This window comes from Takifugu flavidus, chromosome 5, assembly GCF_003711565.1.
Source record: "Takifugu flavidus isolate HTHZ2018 chromosome 5, ASM371156v2, whole genome shotgun sequence".
Classification (NCBI taxonomy): domain Eukaryota; kingdom Metazoa; phylum Chordata; class Actinopteri; order Tetraodontiformes; family Tetraodontidae; genus Takifugu; species Takifugu flavidus.
The window spans coordinates 746,737-763,550 of NC_079524.1; the positions used below are offsets into that span (position 1 = coordinate 746,737).

General features: G+C 48.5%; 2 protein-coding genes and 1 long non-coding RNA gene across 4 annotated transcripts in view; 1 reads left to right on the forward strand and 2 right to left on the reverse strand.

Annotated features, from left to right (window-relative positions):
• Positions 1-296: 296 nt before the first annotated feature.
• klf9 (Kruppel like factor 9) lies at positions 297-4,173 on the forward strand. Of its 2 annotated transcripts, XR_008950513.1 has the most exons (3): positions 297-1,007; positions 2,356-2,706; positions 3,419-4,173. XR_008950513.1 is itself a non-coding variant. In XM_057032406.1 (2 exons), exons 1-2 carry the CDS (start codon positions 665-667, stop codon positions 2,634-2,636), a joined length of 624 nt encoding a protein of 207 aa, XP_056888386.1. In that variant the 5' UTR covers positions 297-664; the 3' UTR covers positions 2,637-4,173. The 2 variants fall into 2 exon arrangements, 1 of the variants encoding a protein (XP_056888386.1); XM_057032406.1 differs by having other exon boundaries at positions 2,356-4,173.
• Positions 4,174-6,601: 2,428 nt separating this feature from the next.
• On the reverse strand, positions 6,602-11,067 carry fam219ab (family with sequence similarity 219 member Ab). The gene is made up of 6 exons (XM_057033766.1): positions 10,789-11,067; positions 9,735-9,828; positions 7,749-7,848; positions 7,270-7,350; positions 7,138-7,192; positions 6,602-6,940 (listed from the first exon to the last, which is right to left on the reverse strand). Exons 1-6 carry the CDS (start codon positions 10,864-10,866, stop codon positions 6,782-6,784), a joined length of 567 nt encoding a protein of 188 aa, XP_056889746.1. The 5' UTR covers positions 10,867-11,067; the 3' UTR covers positions 6,602-6,781.
• A 2,980-nt stretch (positions 11,068-14,047) lies between these two features.
• The window catches only part of LOC130525778 (uncharacterized), a 3,274-nt gene continuing 507 nt past the window's right edge, over positions 14,048-16,814 (reverse strand). Inside the window, exons 1-2 of the long non-coding RNA XR_008950580.1 lie at positions 16,710-16,814; positions 14,048-15,542 (exon numbers count right to left, since the gene is read on the reverse strand). The exon at positions 16,710-16,814 is cut by the window's right edge and continues 507 nt beyond it. This is a non-coding gene — a long non-coding RNA (uncharacterized LOC130525778). The remainder of the gene's footprint in view (positions 15,543-16,709) is intronic.

The window sequence follows — 16,814 nt, forward strand, 5'->3', positions numbered from 1 at the left end:
TATGGTATAAAACCCGATATCAATTATTTTTGGTGTGAACTTTGTTATTAGTTTAATCATTTTCCTGAGATTGAAAGTCGACAACATTTCCAGCGCAGATAAATCCCATCTTTTTTGGTGCACGGGAACGTCTCATCGATGGAGCCTGGCCACGCCTCTCGTTGCTCCCCGTCCCGGTGGCTGATTGGTTGATTCTCCGGTCTGCCTGTCACGTGAGTTTGTGATTCCAAAAAACGACTCGTGTTTCCTCCTGACCAATCACGTCCCGCTTTTCTGATGACGCCGCGAGATTCCGCGAAATTGTTTCTTGGAGTTGAGAGACGCGACGCTCGGTGAAGCAGGACTGGACGACGCATGTGTGGGAGTTCACGTAAACTCGGAATAAGACGCAAGCGCGCCCCTTTGTTAGTCTTTGAGGGTATTTAGGGGCAACATTAGAAAGCGGGTCGGGGCGCGTGCTTTATCCTGGCGGCTGGTCGCTCTTCCACCCCGCGATCGCACCAAGAAAGCGCCGCGTTTGCGGAATAGTCACATTGAGGACGACACGTGTGGATGTTTTACCACGTTTCGGGGGAACAACTGCGCTGTTATTGTGTCCCTTTCGACCGATTGTTACTTTTCTTTGTGGAGATTCTTGTTTTGTTCCTTCGGACCTGCAGCGGTGATGTCGGAGGTTGAGGTCTCTGCAGACCCAAGCCGACCATCGGGTCACGCAGAGGACAAGTTGAAAGAGAACCAGGACAACAGGACTTTGCTGATGGTGGCAATGATTTTATTAGACTTGAATAAATGTCGCCCCAACAGCCTGGCCGGAGGCGAAGCCGGCTCACAGGAGAAGGTGGAGCGGGGCAGCTGCCGGGCAAACGGTGGCGACAACCGGGGGAAGAAGAGGGCGGCGGCGGGCGTGCAGGACTCTCCGGAGAAGAGGCACTGCTGCCCCTTCACGGGCTGTGGGAAGATGTATGGCAAATCGTCGCACCTGAAGGCGCACCTGCGGGTCCACACTGGTGAGTGTAACCCTAACCCTAACCCTAACCCTAACCCTAACCCTAACCTTAACCCTAACCCCAACCCCAACCCCGGGCAACCGCTACCGCTCCATGTCACGTTGGCGTCGAGTTTAAGACTTTGTTGACTTATTTATACAGCAAATCCTCCCCTTGAGAGCCGCACATGTCCATATATGACATTAAAGGTGTTCCCGCAAAGGAGCAATGCTAGATTAGGAGCGGTGGTCCCGTTATATTTTATTGATTTATGCACCTGCCGGGGGTGTCACCGACCGGCCCGACTACAGCTGCCCGGTGACTGGCCCAGTAGCTGAGCGGTGGCGGGTGGACCTGTTCGGTTTGCCACCGGGCGTCATCCGTGACCTGGTCAGGTGTGAAAAGTCACCTGAGGTGCCGAGAGCCGCGGAGATAATGAAGCCGGAACGGGGATCTAGAAATGAGGGGACAGGGCGGTGACCGCGCCGCTCAGCCCGTCGGTAGCTTCACAGCGGGTCACTGCGGCACTGACGGTCCCAGTCCCACAGCGTCACTCCCCGCGACGTCATTTCCTCATACGTCACAGGTTTCCCACGCCCCTCGCGCAAAGTGTAAACAAGAACGGACTTGAGGTCCAGTGGAGCACGTGCAGGGGGAGGGGCCAGAGGTCTGTTTCCGTTCTGTGCACCGTGACTCAGCATTTATCGATCCACATGTCCTCGTCTCATTCCGAGAAAACCTTTTTCAGGAAGACTTTCCAGACTTTTGCTGCACAAATAAAACATCTCTGTGAAGCTGCTGCTTAAATGTATGAAGCCTGTAGTTGACTGAGCGTTTACTGCTGTTTACAAGGGTTATTTTTATTTTATTTTTATCCGAGGATAGTTTCTCTTCCAAACTGTGCTCACTCAACAAGTCCCACCTCGAACAGTTGGAGAAAAATAAAAATTCATATGTAGAAATGTAATGAGATATTTTTCATCAAATGAGGAAAAGCTTGGTCTTTTTATACGTTCTTCAAACATGGTATTCGTCCAGATGTCCAAACACGTCACATGGAATTCCATCAACATTTTGGACCAATTTTTTTGACCAAATATCTACTTGAAAAATAGGGATTAATAAGACCTAAATACAATTCACACCAAAACACATTTTAAGTAGTATCAGATTAATATCAGCATATAAAACAAAAGGGGGAAATAATTTTGGCTCATTAAAATACCACCTTTTCCAGACAATACCAGTTCCCGCATCACATTGAGTCCTTAGTTTTTGTTCATACGTATTGCAGTCAATGTTTGTTTGTCTATATGATTTGCTGAAGTTCGGCTGCATCCGGTTGACTGATGGTGTTCTCTGTCCTCAGGTGAACGCCCATTTGAATGTACGTGGCCAGACTGCGGTAAAAAGTTCTCCCGCTCCGACGAGCTCACGCGTCACTACCGCACGCACACAGGTGAGAAGCGCTTCAACTGCCCCCTGTGCGACAAGTGCTTCATGAGGAGCGACCACCTGACCAAACACGCCCGCCGCCACGCAGGCTTCCATCCCAGCATGCTCCAGGGCCCCAGTGTGGCCAAGCGGCGCCGCTGCTCTGTGTCCGTGTCTTCCTCTGACTCTGGAGACCAGAGTCCTGTCGGGGTGTGACCCCCCCACCCCCCCCACCCCCCGCTGTGCAGACAAACGGATTATCTAGTTACACGCAGGAGATCCAGAGGTGCGTGTTGGCACAGCCACGAGCAGTGTTTGCTTCTCCTAAAATCACTCACCAACCAGTCAAACCACTATTTAAATGCTCCTTTACTTGGGAAAACGTGTCCAACGCTAAACGGAAATGCTTTTGAGCCAGAGAGTAACCTTTCCTTTCGTTTCCTTAGATGATTGATATTTATTCAGGTATTTCTGACAGCTTCTAGTGGCTTTGCCTTTTTTTAAGAAAAATCCTTTCACTCGTTAGTGTGTGTGTTATTATATTTACTCAATCGCAGAGCAGCCTGTAATCTAAGGGGCATTTTGGTACATTATACACGTTAGTTTAAAAAAACCAAACACTACTTTTGTTTACATGATAGAGTCATAGAGTTTTTTATAGGTTACGCTAACAGCATCCAATAATACTAAAGTTTTGGAATTAGTGCTTTACTAACTCTCATCGCACACACGGTCAAGGTGAATGTGCACTAGAGCAGTATTATAATGTATCTTCAGCTGAACACATGCACAGCATGCAACAATATTACTGGCGAGTAATAATAGAATCTCAGAGCTTTCGTATTTTTAACTATAGTGTTCGTAAATCAGACAGATCAGCTCGTCTGTGCTGTATTTTCTGTATAGAAACATCAATTTTACAAATTGTAGTTAGAATTGTCTAGAATCTCAACCATTTTCCTTTCTTTACGAAGACTTGAATTATTGTAACTCTACAGGGAAAAACTTTACAGGGTTCCATATTGAGTCGGAGGCCTGGTGGCCCCCCACCTTTAAAGACCTGGAACTACCGACTTATTGTGCCTTCACGAGACAGGACGGACACAAAAATCCACGCGAATAGATGTTGTCAGGATCGTTGTGTTGATACTGACCATTGTGGCGCTAGTGTGAGTGAGTGCACCTGATGCCAGCAGCTTCATGGTGAGTTTCATTCTGTCGGACCTGCGTCTCCGTTCCAGCACTACGACTCCCCCTGCTGGTGGTGTGGAAGCACAACGTCTGGCAACTCCAACTTTTTTCTCTTTTTCTAATTTGTGTCTGGACATAAAAATCAAAACTATTTTGACATGTTTTTATGTGACATTAGGTTGTGGCTTCGCCCCTTTTTTCGCGTGTATTTTGACAGTTAACTGATAAACGTAATGTCAATTGAAAGGGACGAAAGGTCTTTTTGCCCTCCATCAGAGCCAGAAACACCTGACCTTTTCCCGTTTAGACACAATGCTTTAAAAAAGAAGCGTAAAGTTACACTTGTAAATAACCATGTTCATCTAAAGAAAATGCTCTTTTTCTTACCTGGAATCATGATTAAAGTATTGGAACTAGGTGCCTTTCGGGTTAATAGCCACACTGATGCTACTGTACTGTAATCAGGGCCTGTCCATGCAGACCCAAAGTTATGGCAATATACACAGCTGTATAATAATTATTGCTTGATATTTTTAACATTAAAGTGATTTTTCATTTGGAATATTTCCTGAGCTGTCTTGTATGTTCTGCTTCTCTCAAGGTGACCAGTTTACCACTCTGGTCACCAACAAATAAAAAGGTGTCTGACTGGAATAATTTTGAAATATTTTATGGTCACAATAGATAAATTAACACCCAACAGGGTGAAACACCCCAACAGGGTGAAACACCTGGACGGGGTGAAACACCTGGACGGGGTGAAACACCTGGACGGGGTGAAACACCCCAACAGGGTGAAACACCTGGATGGGGTGAAACACCTGGACAGGGTGAAACACCCCAACGGGGTGAAACACCTGAACGGGGTGAAACACCTGGACGGGGTGAAACACCTGGACGGGGTGAAACACCCCAACAGGGTGAAACACCTGGACGGGGTGAAACACCCCAACGGTGAAACACCTGGACAGGGTGAAACACCTGGACGGGGTGAACACCTGGACGGGGTGAAACACCCCAACAGGGTGAAACACCTGGACGGGGTGAAACACCCCAACAGGGTGAAACACCTGGACAGGGTGAAACACCCCACAGGGTGAAACACCCGGACGGGGTGAAACACCTGGACGGGGTGAAACACCCCACAGGGTGAAACACCTGGACGGGGTGAAACACCCCAACAGGGTGAAACACCTGGACGAGGTGAAACACCCCAACAGGGTGAAACACCTGGACGGGGTGAAACACCTGGACAGGGTGAAACACCTGGACAGGGTGAAACACCCCAACGGGGTGAAACACCTGGACAGGGTGAAACACCCCAACGGGGTGAAACACCTGGACGGGGTGAAACACCTGGACAGGGTGAAACACCTGGACAGGGTGAAACACCCCAACGGGGTGAAACACCTGGACGGGGTGAAACACCCGGACAGGGTGAAACACCTGGACAGGGTGAAACACCCGGACGGGGTGAAACACCCCAACGGGGTGAAACACCTGGACGGGGTGAAACACCCCAACGGGGTGAAACACCTGGACAGGGTGAAACACCTGAATGGGGTGAAACACTTGGACGGGGTGAAACACCTGAACGGGGTGAAACACCTGGACGGGGTGAAACACCCCAACGGGGTGAAACACCGGACGGGGTGAAACACCCCAACGGGGTGAAACACCCGGACAGGGTGAAACACCCGGACGGGGTGAAACACCCGGACGAGGTGAAACACCCGGACGGGGTGAAACACCCGGACGGGGTGAAACACCCGGACGGGGTGAAACACCTGGACCGGGTGAAAGTTGTGGCAGACGCGCGAGAGTCGCATAAGCTTTGTCTTTATTTCTGATTTTCACACAACACACAACAGCAGCGTCGTTATTCACTGTAACTAAAGTGCTTGAAATACGAGAAAATCATTCAAATGAAGATGAAAACTAGAACTAACGTTTCAATAAATTAAACAACGCAACCCTCGCAAATTCATTTTAAAAGAAGTCTGGAATAAATACTGTTAGATTTCTCCGTAATTAAGGCGTATGTTAGTGCTGCAATTAGATAATTACTGGGGTCCAAAACCATCCAAAGAGGATCCATGCATGTTGATGATCTATGGCCTTAAAAACAGATCAGAGCCAAACCAGAGTCGGGCTGCCTGGGGGGGCACAAACGCCCCCTTCCGAACGTGAGAAAACGACTCCTGTCCCAGGACTCAAAACATGGAAACGAACGTGCAGATTCCGAACAGCACCAGGCCAACGAGCGCGGCGTGCACCACGTGGCCCGGGGGTCCTCCTCATTCATTACTCCAGTGGTCGTCGTGACGACGCTGAAGCTGTGCTACATGGCAACAACAAAAAGAGCTCAAATATCGCCATGGCTGTACAGTCGCTCTGATCCCGAACGGTTTTAAAAAAGTAAACATCTGGATAAAAAAAGAAAACAATACAGGGAAAAGCTACAAAAATGCAAATGAAAGTCAGCAGTTACAGCATGTTATTAGTATCAGCGCTGTATCAGGGCCCGGGGGGGCTTTACATCTGGGCACGGCAGCGTGGGGGTGTCACGGCCCTCAGGGACAAGTGTGCTTCCAACCATAGGAGGAGTCATCACTCCCATTCACACGCTAAAGGCGTGTTTACAGCGGCGTTAATCACTTCTCTAAGTCGTTATCACCATCAGAAGTAACAGATGAAGAATGGAGGGTACAGAGTGTGTGTGCGTGCGTGCGTGTATGTGTGTGTGTGTGGTGTGTGTGTGTGAGAGTGTGTATGTGTGTGTGTATGAGTGTGTGTGTGTGAGAGTGTGTGTGTGTGTGTGGTGTGTGTGTGCGTGCGTGCGTGCGTGTGTATGAGTGTGTGTGTGTGTGTTGTGTGTGTGTGTGTTGTGTGTGTGTGTGTGTGGGTGTGTGTGTGTGTGGGTGTGTGCGTGTGTGTATGTGTGTGTGTGTGTGTGGTGTGTGTGTGTGTTGTGTGTGTGTGTGGTGTGTGTGTGTGTGTGTGTATGAGTGTGTGTGTGTGTGTGCGTGTGTGTGTGTGTGTGTGTGTATATGAGTGTGTGTGTGTGAGAGTGTGTATGAGTGTGTGTGTATATGAGTGTGTGTGTGTGTGAGTGTGTGTGTGTGTGTGTGTGCGTGTGCGTGTGTGTGTGTGTGTGTGGAGGGGGGCAGTTACTGTATTTGACAGGTGGTGGAGGAGGTTGCCTGGCAACAGATGCAGGTCGGGTTGACAGATTTGGGCGGGATGAGGTCCAGGTCCTCATCGTCGGGGATCTCGTCCAGGCGGTACCCGTCCTTCAGCAGCTGGATGTTCAGGTCCTGGTTGATTTGCTGGAGGAGGAATCGAAGACATCAGAATTTCATTCATTCACCAGGCCAAACATCTGGAAGAGTGACGTCAGATAAAACTGACGTAAAACTGACGTAAAACTGATGTCAAGAACAGAAATGGGGGGGTGGAGGTGGGGGCGGGGGGACGGGGGGGGGGGGGGGGGGGGGGGAGAGATGTTTGTGTTGAGCTATCACACCTCAGCAGAAGAGTATCCTGACGACGAGTATCTGGACATGTCGAAATCGTCATCGCTGTAAGGAGGAGACACAGGAAACATTAGGGTCGGTCTTCACGAGCGACAGTGAGGGGAGATTCTTCCGGGTCGGACCTGTCGGTGTCCAGGGCCACCAGCGGCTTCTCGTCGGGACTTTGGTCTAACGAAGAATAACCTTTATTGGGCACCACCAGCCTGGAGAGAGGAAACGTGGATCAGACCATATCGCTGAAACGGGTCGGGGGGGACAACAGGAAGGGGGAGGTTGGCATGGTGACGGCAGCAGTTCCAGCTCAGACACCACGGATGATTCTGCTGGTACCAGGCAGAAACATCCCCCCAATACGGAACCATTTGGTCCCAAATGGTTAATTATTGCTACGCACACACACACCTAAAGGATCTCTATATCAACAGGGTGTGTGTGTGTGTGTGTGTGTGTGTGTGTGTGTGTGTGTGTGTGTGTGTGTGCGTGTGTGTCTGTGTGTGTGCGCGTGCGCGTGTGTGTGTGTGTCTGTGTGTGTGTGCGTGCGTGCGTGCGTGTGTGTGTGTGTGTGTGACGTCGGGGGAAGGTCCCCCCGGGGCGTTCTCACCGCGTTCTGGCCATCACGTTGTTCTTCTTGGGCTGCTGGTTGACTGGACTTCCTGCCGTGTTGCTGGTCTTCAACGAGCCCTTCAGCTCCCTCTGTTTCTCTAGGAGAGGAAGGAGGAGGAGGGAGGTCAGACAGGAAACACATTCACCTGTGTCAGTCTGAGGTTTCCAACCTGGAGATCTGCAGGAGGGAGGGGACCCAATCAGGGAATCTGACCCAATCAGGGAATCTGACCCAATCAGGGAATCTGACCCAATCAGGGAATCTGACATTTGGGCAGATGAGCATGAAAGGATGTTTACTTTGAGGTGATGATGATGTCATTTTTGAACTCCTCCCCTCCTCCTCCTCTCTTCCTCTCCTTCCCTTCTCCCTCCCCTCTCCTCTTCCTCATATTCCTTATTTCCTCATATTCCTCACGTTCCTCATATTCCTTATATTCCTCATATTCCTTATATTCCTCATATTCCTTATATTCCTCATATTCCTTACATTCCTTATATTCCTCATATTCCTTATATTCCTCATATTCCTTATATTCCTCATATTCCTCATATTCCTTACATTCCTCATATTCCTTATATTCCTCATATTCCTCATGTTCCTCATATTCCTCACATTCCTTATATTCCTCATGTTCCTTATATTCCTCATGTTCCTCATATTCCTCATATGCCTTATATTCCTCATATTCCTTATATTCCTCATATTCCTCATATTCCTTATATTCCTCATATTCCTCATATTCCTTATATTCCTCATATTCCTCATATTCCTTACATTCCTCATATTCCTTATATTCCTCATGTTCCTCATATTCCTCACATTCCTTATATTCCTCATGTTCCTCATATTCCTTATATTCCTCATGTTCCTCATGTCCTCATATTCCTCATATGCCTTATATTCCTCTATTCCTTATATTCCTCATATTCCTCATATTCCTCACATTCCTATATTCCTCATGTTCCTCATTCCTCACATTCCTTATATTCCTCATATTCTCCATTCCTATATTCCTCATGTTCCTCATGTTCCTCATATTCCTCATATGCCTTATATTCCTCATATTCCTCATATTCCTTATATTCCTCATATTCCTATATTCCTTATATTCCTCATATTCCTCATGTTCCTCCTCACATTCCTTATATTCCTCATATTCCTCATATTCCTCACATTCCTCATATTTCTCATATTCCTCATATTCCTTATATTCCTCATGTTCCTCATATTCCTTATATTCCTCATATTCCTTATATTCCTTATATTCCTCATATTCCTTATATTCCCATGTTCCTCATGTTCCTCATATTCCTTACATTCCTTACATTCCTCACATTCCTCACATTCCTCATATTCCTCATATTCCTCACATTCCTTATATTCCTCATATTCCTTATATTCCTCATGTTCCTCATATTCCTTACATTCCTTATATTCCTCATATTCCTTATATTCCTCATGTTCCTCATGTTCCTCATATTCCTTATATTCCTCATGTTCCTCATATTCCTCATGTTCCTCATATTCCTTATATTCTCTGTTCCTCATATTCCTTATATTCCTCATATTCCTTATATTCCTCATATTCCTCACATTCCTCATATTCCTCATATGCCTCATGTTCCTCATATTCCTCATGTTCCTCATATTCCTCCTCATATTCCTCATATTCCTCATATTCCTATATCCTCATATTCCTCACATTCCTCATATTCCTTATATTCCTCATATTCCTCATATTCCTCATATGCCTTATATTCCTCTATTCCTCATATTCCTCATATTCCTCATATTCCTCATATTCCTTATATTCCTCATTTCCTCACATTCCTCATATTCCTCATATTCCTTATATTCCTCATATTCCTCATATTCCTTATATTCCTTATATTCCTCATATTCCCGGCCCTGACGCTGCCACTGTTATTTCTCTCTGACTGGGATCATGTTGGTATCTGGACCGGAGCTGCTCCTGCTCACCGATCTTCCTCTGCAGGGGTGAAGGCTTGTAGTTAACCGGTTCTCCCTCTCTAGTGTCGGAGTCGGCCTCCGAGCCTGTAGAGGAGGCTGGATCCTGATGGAAGAGACCAACAAGCCATGATGGACCAATCAACAACCCCCCCCCATCTTTTTATACTACGTTTATACATTGGACAAACACGATGGTTTACACCAAATGAGGCACAATACTTTTCAGATAAATAAATCAGAGATTTAGTCACTAGGTTTAAATCTAGTCTATTTTTATTGGATCTTCGTAGACGTAGATGTCGTTAAAATGATCGTGAGCTGACGTCATTCATCAGGTCATTGACAGATGTAAACAGCACCTACACACTGCACATTGGAGAAGTATCTTTAAAAGTAGCCTGGGCCGTTTGATCCGGGCTAAATCCTGGATCAAAATGACCTCAATGTTAGCACTTTAAAAGGTTTAAGTGCAAACACGGTTGAGTTTTAAATTACGCGGTTTGTCTCCGAACATGTGAGGGAAAAACTCAAACTTAAGAGGAATGTTGCAGAGGCCTGGAGAGAGCAGCTCTCTGGGTCTCATCTGCCCCCCCCCCGGAGGATTCCCGGCCGTGGGCAGCTGAGGACACCCTGCAGGCTGCGCCAGGGCGCCCCTACAGGCCGCCGAGCGCACCGCTTCGATCGTAGACACCAATTTCTCAGCAAATATCCTCAGTCTATTAAGAATATGTGCGTGTCCCCGTCGAGTCACGTCGTTATGGCGACCGCACGGCTGCGCGGGTGCGGGGGGGGAGTAGCAGAGTCGGGATGGATGTCGTGCTGGGATGCTGCTGCGCCTCAGACATGATGGATGCTGCTCGTTACGCAGCAGACCGGACGCATCCCAACGTTTGACGGTGCTGAAATTAAAACTTCCAAACGCTCTTCTCCAGCTAATATCACGGGATGATGATCTCGGGAACGCGAGTCGATGCGCGAGGCAAATGGATCAAACTTGATTGAAAAGAACGATGCATGAAAAATGAAAACAAGGCCGAGAGCGGTTGATCCAGCGCGGACTCACCAGAGGCTGCATCTCAGCCCGCATCTCCGCCTCCTGCACCGCATTCGGGACCTGAAACCGATCGATCTCTTCCATCATGTTGGAACGAACGCGCTTCCGTTTTCCTTGCAGAGTCTGTCGAGCGCTGCCACGAGATTCGAGTCCGAATCCACCGAGATGGAGCTCAGATTCGAGGAGATCGCAGCGCTTCTCCGATGACGAGCTTCATCCCCGCAGCCCGTGTGTCGGGCGACGGTGGGACCAGTTTGGTGACGGCGGCTCCACCACCCACTTCCGGGTTGGGCTGTCAAACCTGAGGCTCCCGGACCGGAAGGAAGGAAGGGAGGAAGGAAGGAAGGAAGGAAGGGATGAAGGGAGAAAGGAAGGGAGGAAGATGGTCGGTGAAAATAATAAATGAATGAATGATGAATGAATGAATGAATGAATTCCCATTGAGGGGGATCTTTACCTCCAAGGACCAGATGTTCCACATTCCAGGACTTTGACCTCAGATCAGTGGTCAAATCAATGACATCTAATTAACTCAATTACTTTTTTTGACATTATCATTTGAAGTTCTTTTTTTATTTGCAAGACTGGTGAGGCTTTGATGTTTGCCATACAATCAGAAAAAACAGGCATTTGTCATTAAAAACGCAGCAAATGTCTCAACTTATGAATAAAGTCTTCAGACACGTTGAAGTAATTAATCAAATCAACAAATTGGAAGCAACAGAAGAACAACACATATCAAACGGTGTAATTTTCTTTTTAATTATCTTCTCAGACCAGAGGAACTCTTACTGACTGGTTTAGACCTGTTGGACAGGACTGAGGGACTAACCTGACTTAAATCCATTTAAAGCAACATTATTTTATGAATGAATACGTCTTTTGTTGTTCTCCAAATCACACACATCGTTTGCTATAATTTATTTGTTCTGCAGGTCTTGAGAACAAAACGGTGATTTTTTTTTTTTTTTTTTGGTTGCTGTGGAAAAAAATGTCTTTCTTATGACTTTGTATTATTTTGTCATCATTTTGGCATCCTGTCACACTGATTGCCTATAAATGTGTTAATTAATGGTAAATTTATAGTTGTGTGCCAGGAGGGGGCAGCAATGGGATGCTCTGCTGCACGGTAACAGGCTTGTTCACAGCGCGACCACTAGGGGGCGTCCTACTTCCATACAGTCGGGAGGAAGGACGACGTGCACGAGTGTCAAACACGCTTCCATATTTGTTAGATGGCTACGGCTGCATTATGAACACAAGACTATATTTATAAGGTAATTAAATGAAATGAAAGCTAATTTTATTTTGTTTTCCTCACTAGTCTCACCAATATATCTCACAATCTCTATCTATGGGGGGGGAGGGGGTTCTGGGGTGGGGGGGGGTTCTGGCCCTGACATGCATATCGATACTTTTCCTGTGAGCATCATTATTTCATCTTGTTTCAGGCTGTAATTGGACCTCTGCTGACACAGTACACATTCATATCAAATTAATTATGCAGAATTAGAATGGTTTCAGATATTGAAGACACACTCTTGTCAAAATCGATTTGATGACTGTGCCTGTGTGAGTGTAATTCTGATGAGTGTTGAGGGCTCCACGGGGGTCCTGGAATAAAGAGCTGAAGTGTGATTAGAATTTTGGTCATTAATTATTCACACACACACAAAACACTGCAGATATTGGTTTAAAATTGGCTAAAATATGCCCTCACACCGCGGCTAAATGTATAAACTTGGTTAACTTCATGGTTGCTGTTATTGTATTACACACACACACACACACACACACACACACACATCATGAGTCAGTCAGGGCTGATGTGGGTTATGCAAGCCCCTCCAGTGTTGCCTCTGGTCCTGCAGATTACCAGCCTCTCCTGTGTTTATTACTAATCTCTGTAATATTTGTTCTGCTCATTACATAACACATCTGTAGCTCGGTGACAAGTCCAGAAAAAAAGGCTTCCACCTTCAGCTATACGCTCCCATCAATGGATACGTGGATTTAAAGGGAATTTTAACCAAATTAGCGGCTAGCAACAAACCTTTGTTTAGAAGGGAACACACACACACACACACACACACACACACACACACACACACACACACACACACACACACACACACAGATTATGAGCAGAACAACTCTCAGAAAATCTGCCTTGCAAACGGGTTCGTTGGTCCAGTCACCCAACACCTGTGCAGGACGGAGCGGCAGGAAACTCAGGTGTGTGCACGTGCTGCTTTGCATGTGGCTGCAGCGATCGGGTTCACGTGGATGATAGATGAGAAGGAAGGAAGAACGTGGAGGAACACATCCGGGGTTGAGAGAGGGAGAAAAGGGAGGAAGAGAAGTGTCGGCCAGCTGAAGGAGCCGTTCCAGTGGCTGAGGCCTCCACAGGAACGTTCCAAACCAAAGCAGAGACAGACTGAGACAGAACTCAGACTGAGACAGAACTCAGACTGAGACAGAACTCAGACTGAGACAGAACTCAGACTGAGACAGAACTCAGACTGAGACAGAACTCAGACTGAGACAGAACTCAGACTGAACACAGAACTCAGACTGAGACAGAACTCAGACTGAGTCAGAACTCAGACTGAACACAGAACTCAGACTGAGTCAGAACTCTAAACCGGCGCTTCTCTTCATTATTACCTGTGACTTTTGTGTTGCATTCCTCCACCTTTGCTGACCTTTAGCTCTGCCTGACAGCTGGACCGTAGAACAGAGCAGAGCTCCTGAGCTCCTGCCAGGTGGACCAGGAGGAGAGTGCTGACGTGGACGTGCAGGAGCAGCACAGCAGCATCAGCAGCAGCACAGCAGCATCAGCAGCAGCAGCAGCAGCAGCACAGCAGCATCAGCAGCACAGCAGCAGCAGCACAGCAGCACAGCAGCATCAGCAGCAGCACAGCAGCATCAGCAGCAGCAGCACAGCAGCAGCAGCACAGCAGCACAGCAGCATCAGCAGCAGCACAGCAGCATCAGCAGCAGCACAGCAGCATCAGCAGCAGCACAGCAGCATCAGCAGCCTCCCGCTCCGATGCTGCTGCGCGCCACAGCTGCCGGTGACCAGCGCCAGCGCCAGGCCACGCTTCAGATCAATACTTTCCAAACGGATAAACTGCAGCACAGGAAACTGAAAACGAGCTGCAAATTGAATTCAAGCTCTTATGTTTAGAATTTGCAGCGGTCGTTAAGAGTAACGAGCCCACAACAAGGCTTTTCTTCGTTCAAGTCAAAGAATCGGCGATGGAAGCGTGTTTCAGTGCATTTATCCACATATTATCTGTTATCGACACAGAACAAAGATGGAGGTGGAACAAAAAGATGTCATGGAAACCCCAAAAACGACCTCTGACCTGAGATCAGTTCCTGCACAAACACAAAGTGGATTAAGTTTGATAAAGAGGAGAAGTGATCTTTGGATGACATCATCGCGCCGGGGTCCACGCCACATGGACGTCACACGCTTCAGTTTTCATCACGTGTTCCAGCAGCAGAAGCAGCGTTTTCCTTCTCGTGCTGCCCCCCCACAGCCCCCCCCCCCCCCCCCCCCACAGCCCCCCCCCCCCCCGGAGGAAAGTGTCCAATAAGGAAGCTGCCAAACTGGGCCTGGACTTCTGGATCAGAGGAGAATTCTGCTCCTGCCTTTTCTCATCTTCAGCAAAGATCTGCTCTCCATCTCCCCCCGGTCCCACACTCTGGTTATTCTGCACCATCCCATAATAATCCCCAAGCTTCCTGTTTTAATCCATTGTGACGCGGCAGGTTTGTCCCACATGGAGAGACGGCAGAGAACAGAAGTGAGTGGCAGAGGGACGTGTGGGCTGTTGTGGAGCCAAGCAACAAGCAGATGGACGGAGCTGCAGCACATAAGAGGATTGGAGCAGCTTAAGCTGCTCTGGCCCCTGGGCTCAGGTCAGAGGAGCCGCAGCGTTGTAGCACCGGGTCCTGGAGAGTCCTGGACCCTGGAGAGTCCTGGACCCTGGAGAGTCCGGGACCCTGGAGAGTCCTGGACCCTGGACAGTCCTGGACCCTGGAGAGTCCTGGACCCTGGAGAGTCTGGATCCTGGAGAGTCTTGGACCCTGGAGAGTCCTGGACCCTGGAGAGTCCGGGACCCTGGAGAGTCCTGGACCCTGGAGAGTCCTGGACCCTGGAGAGTCCGGGACCCTGGAGAGTCCTGGACCCTGGAGAGTCCTGGACCCTGGAGAGTCTTGGACCCTGGAGAGTCCTGGACCTGGAGAGTCCTGGACCCTGGAGAGTCTTGGATCCTGGAGAGTCTTGGATCCTGGAGAGTCCTGGACCCTGGAGAGTCCTGGACCCTGGAGAGTCTTGGACCCTGGAGAGTCTTGGATCCTGGAGAGTCCTGGACCCTGGAGAGTCTTGGATCCTGGAGAGTCTTGGATCCTGGAGACTCTTGGATCCTGGAGAGTCTTGGATCCTGGAGAGTCTTGGACCCTGGAGAGTCCTGGACCCTGGAGAGTCCTGGACCCTCAGGCTGCCGTCAGCAGGTACTTCTGCTCAGTCTTCTTCTGCTCCGGCTCTGGAGGAAGCGACACCTTCTCCTGCTGAGAGGGAACCTGGCAGGCCTTGTAGAGGATGCAGAGGAGGATGAGTATAAGAACAGCCACCACGGAGTTACAGACGATGGCCACAACAGACCACAGCGACAGACCCATCAACAGTTCATGCTCCATGGTCTGTGGCAGCCTCAGGACTCAGAGGGGCTCCAGGTCCAGTCCACAGGTCCCTGAGGGAGACAGAGAGCTTTAGTGAGTCTGCTGGGCCCTCAGCAGGTTAGCATGGCAGCATGGGGGGCAGCATGGGGGGGGGGCAGGATGGGGGGCAGTATGGGGGGGGCAGGATGGGGGGGCAGCATGGGGGGGGCAGCAGATTATGAGTAGCTGATGATGCAAAAGCCAAAACATCAATGATCATGAGTGACGAGCGAAGGAAGGGAATTAGGAAAGAGAGGAAGGAAGAGAATTAGGAAACAGAGCAAGGAAAGGAATTAGGAAAGAGAGGAAGGAAGGGAATTAGGAAACAGAGCAAGGAAAGGAATTAGGAAAGAGAGGAAGGAAGGGAATTAGGAAACTCATCTAACTCCTCACTGTTACGTAAGGACGCTGATGTCAGCAGGAAGTTGTAGAGTCAAACACTAGAGAGAACCATGAGTCAGCAGAAGCTGTATCAAATACACTTGTATCAAACACACCTGTATCAAACACACCAGCATCAAACACACCTGTATCAAACACACCTGCATCAACACACCTGCATCAACACACCTGCATCAAACACACCTGTATCAAACACACCTGCATCAAACACACTTGTATCAAACACACCTGTATCAAACACACCTGCATCAAACACACCTGTATCAAACACACCTGCATCAAACACACCAGCATCAAACACACCTGCATCAAACACACCTGTATCAAACACACCTGTATCAAACACACTGCATCAAACACACCTGCATCAACACACCTGCATCAAACACACCTGCATCAAACACACCTGCATCAAACACACCGATGATATAACTGATGACATTTGATGTTGGAGTTTCTGGGCAACAGGGCGTCACTTGACATAAATCCACCAAATTTTCAGAACTGACTCTGCCCCCCCCCCCACCACCACACACACACACACACACACACACTGCCCCCCCCCCCACCACACACACACACACACACACACACTGCCCCCCCCCCCCACATGCCCCCCCCCCCCATTACATTAACTCATTAACTTTCCATCTCCGCTTCTTTCTTCAACACTTGCGTGACGTCATGGTGCTGATTATTACAGCGGCTGATGCATAAAAACACGAACCAAAGGTAGCAAAGTAGCATTTTAGCGGCTCCACGTGCAGCCCGGGAACATCTGATTGGGATCAGCCTACCCAGACCTCCGGTGTCCGCATCGGAACTCCTCTGGACGCCCGAGACCAGAAGCGTGAAAAGACGTGTCCAAAGTTCCAAAATGTGTTAGAGAAGCGGGAACTTCT

Bases quoted from the DNA above. Each gene is read 5' to 3' on its own strand.
- fam219ab (XM_057033766.1), bottom strand. From the start codon at position 10,866: ATGATGGAAGAGATCGATCGGTTTCAGGTCCCGAATGCGGTGCAGGAG. The intron at 9,829-10,788 runs GTGAGTCCGCGC...CTCTTCCATCAG, and splicing joins GGGCTGAGATGCAGCCTCTG to GATCCAGCCTCCTCTACAGG. The intron at 7,849-9,734 runs GTGAGCAGGAGC...TTCCTCTCCTAG, and splicing joins ACCCCTGCAGAGGAAGATCG to AGAAACAGAGGGAGCTGAAG.
- klf9 (XM_057032406.1), top strand. From the start codon at position 665: ATGTCGGAGGTTGAGGTCTCTGCAGACCCAAGCCGACCATCGGGTCAC. The intron at 1,008-2,355 runs GTGAGTGTAACC...CTCTGTCCTCAG, and splicing joins GCACCTGCGGGTCCACACTG to GTGAACGCCCATTTGAATGT.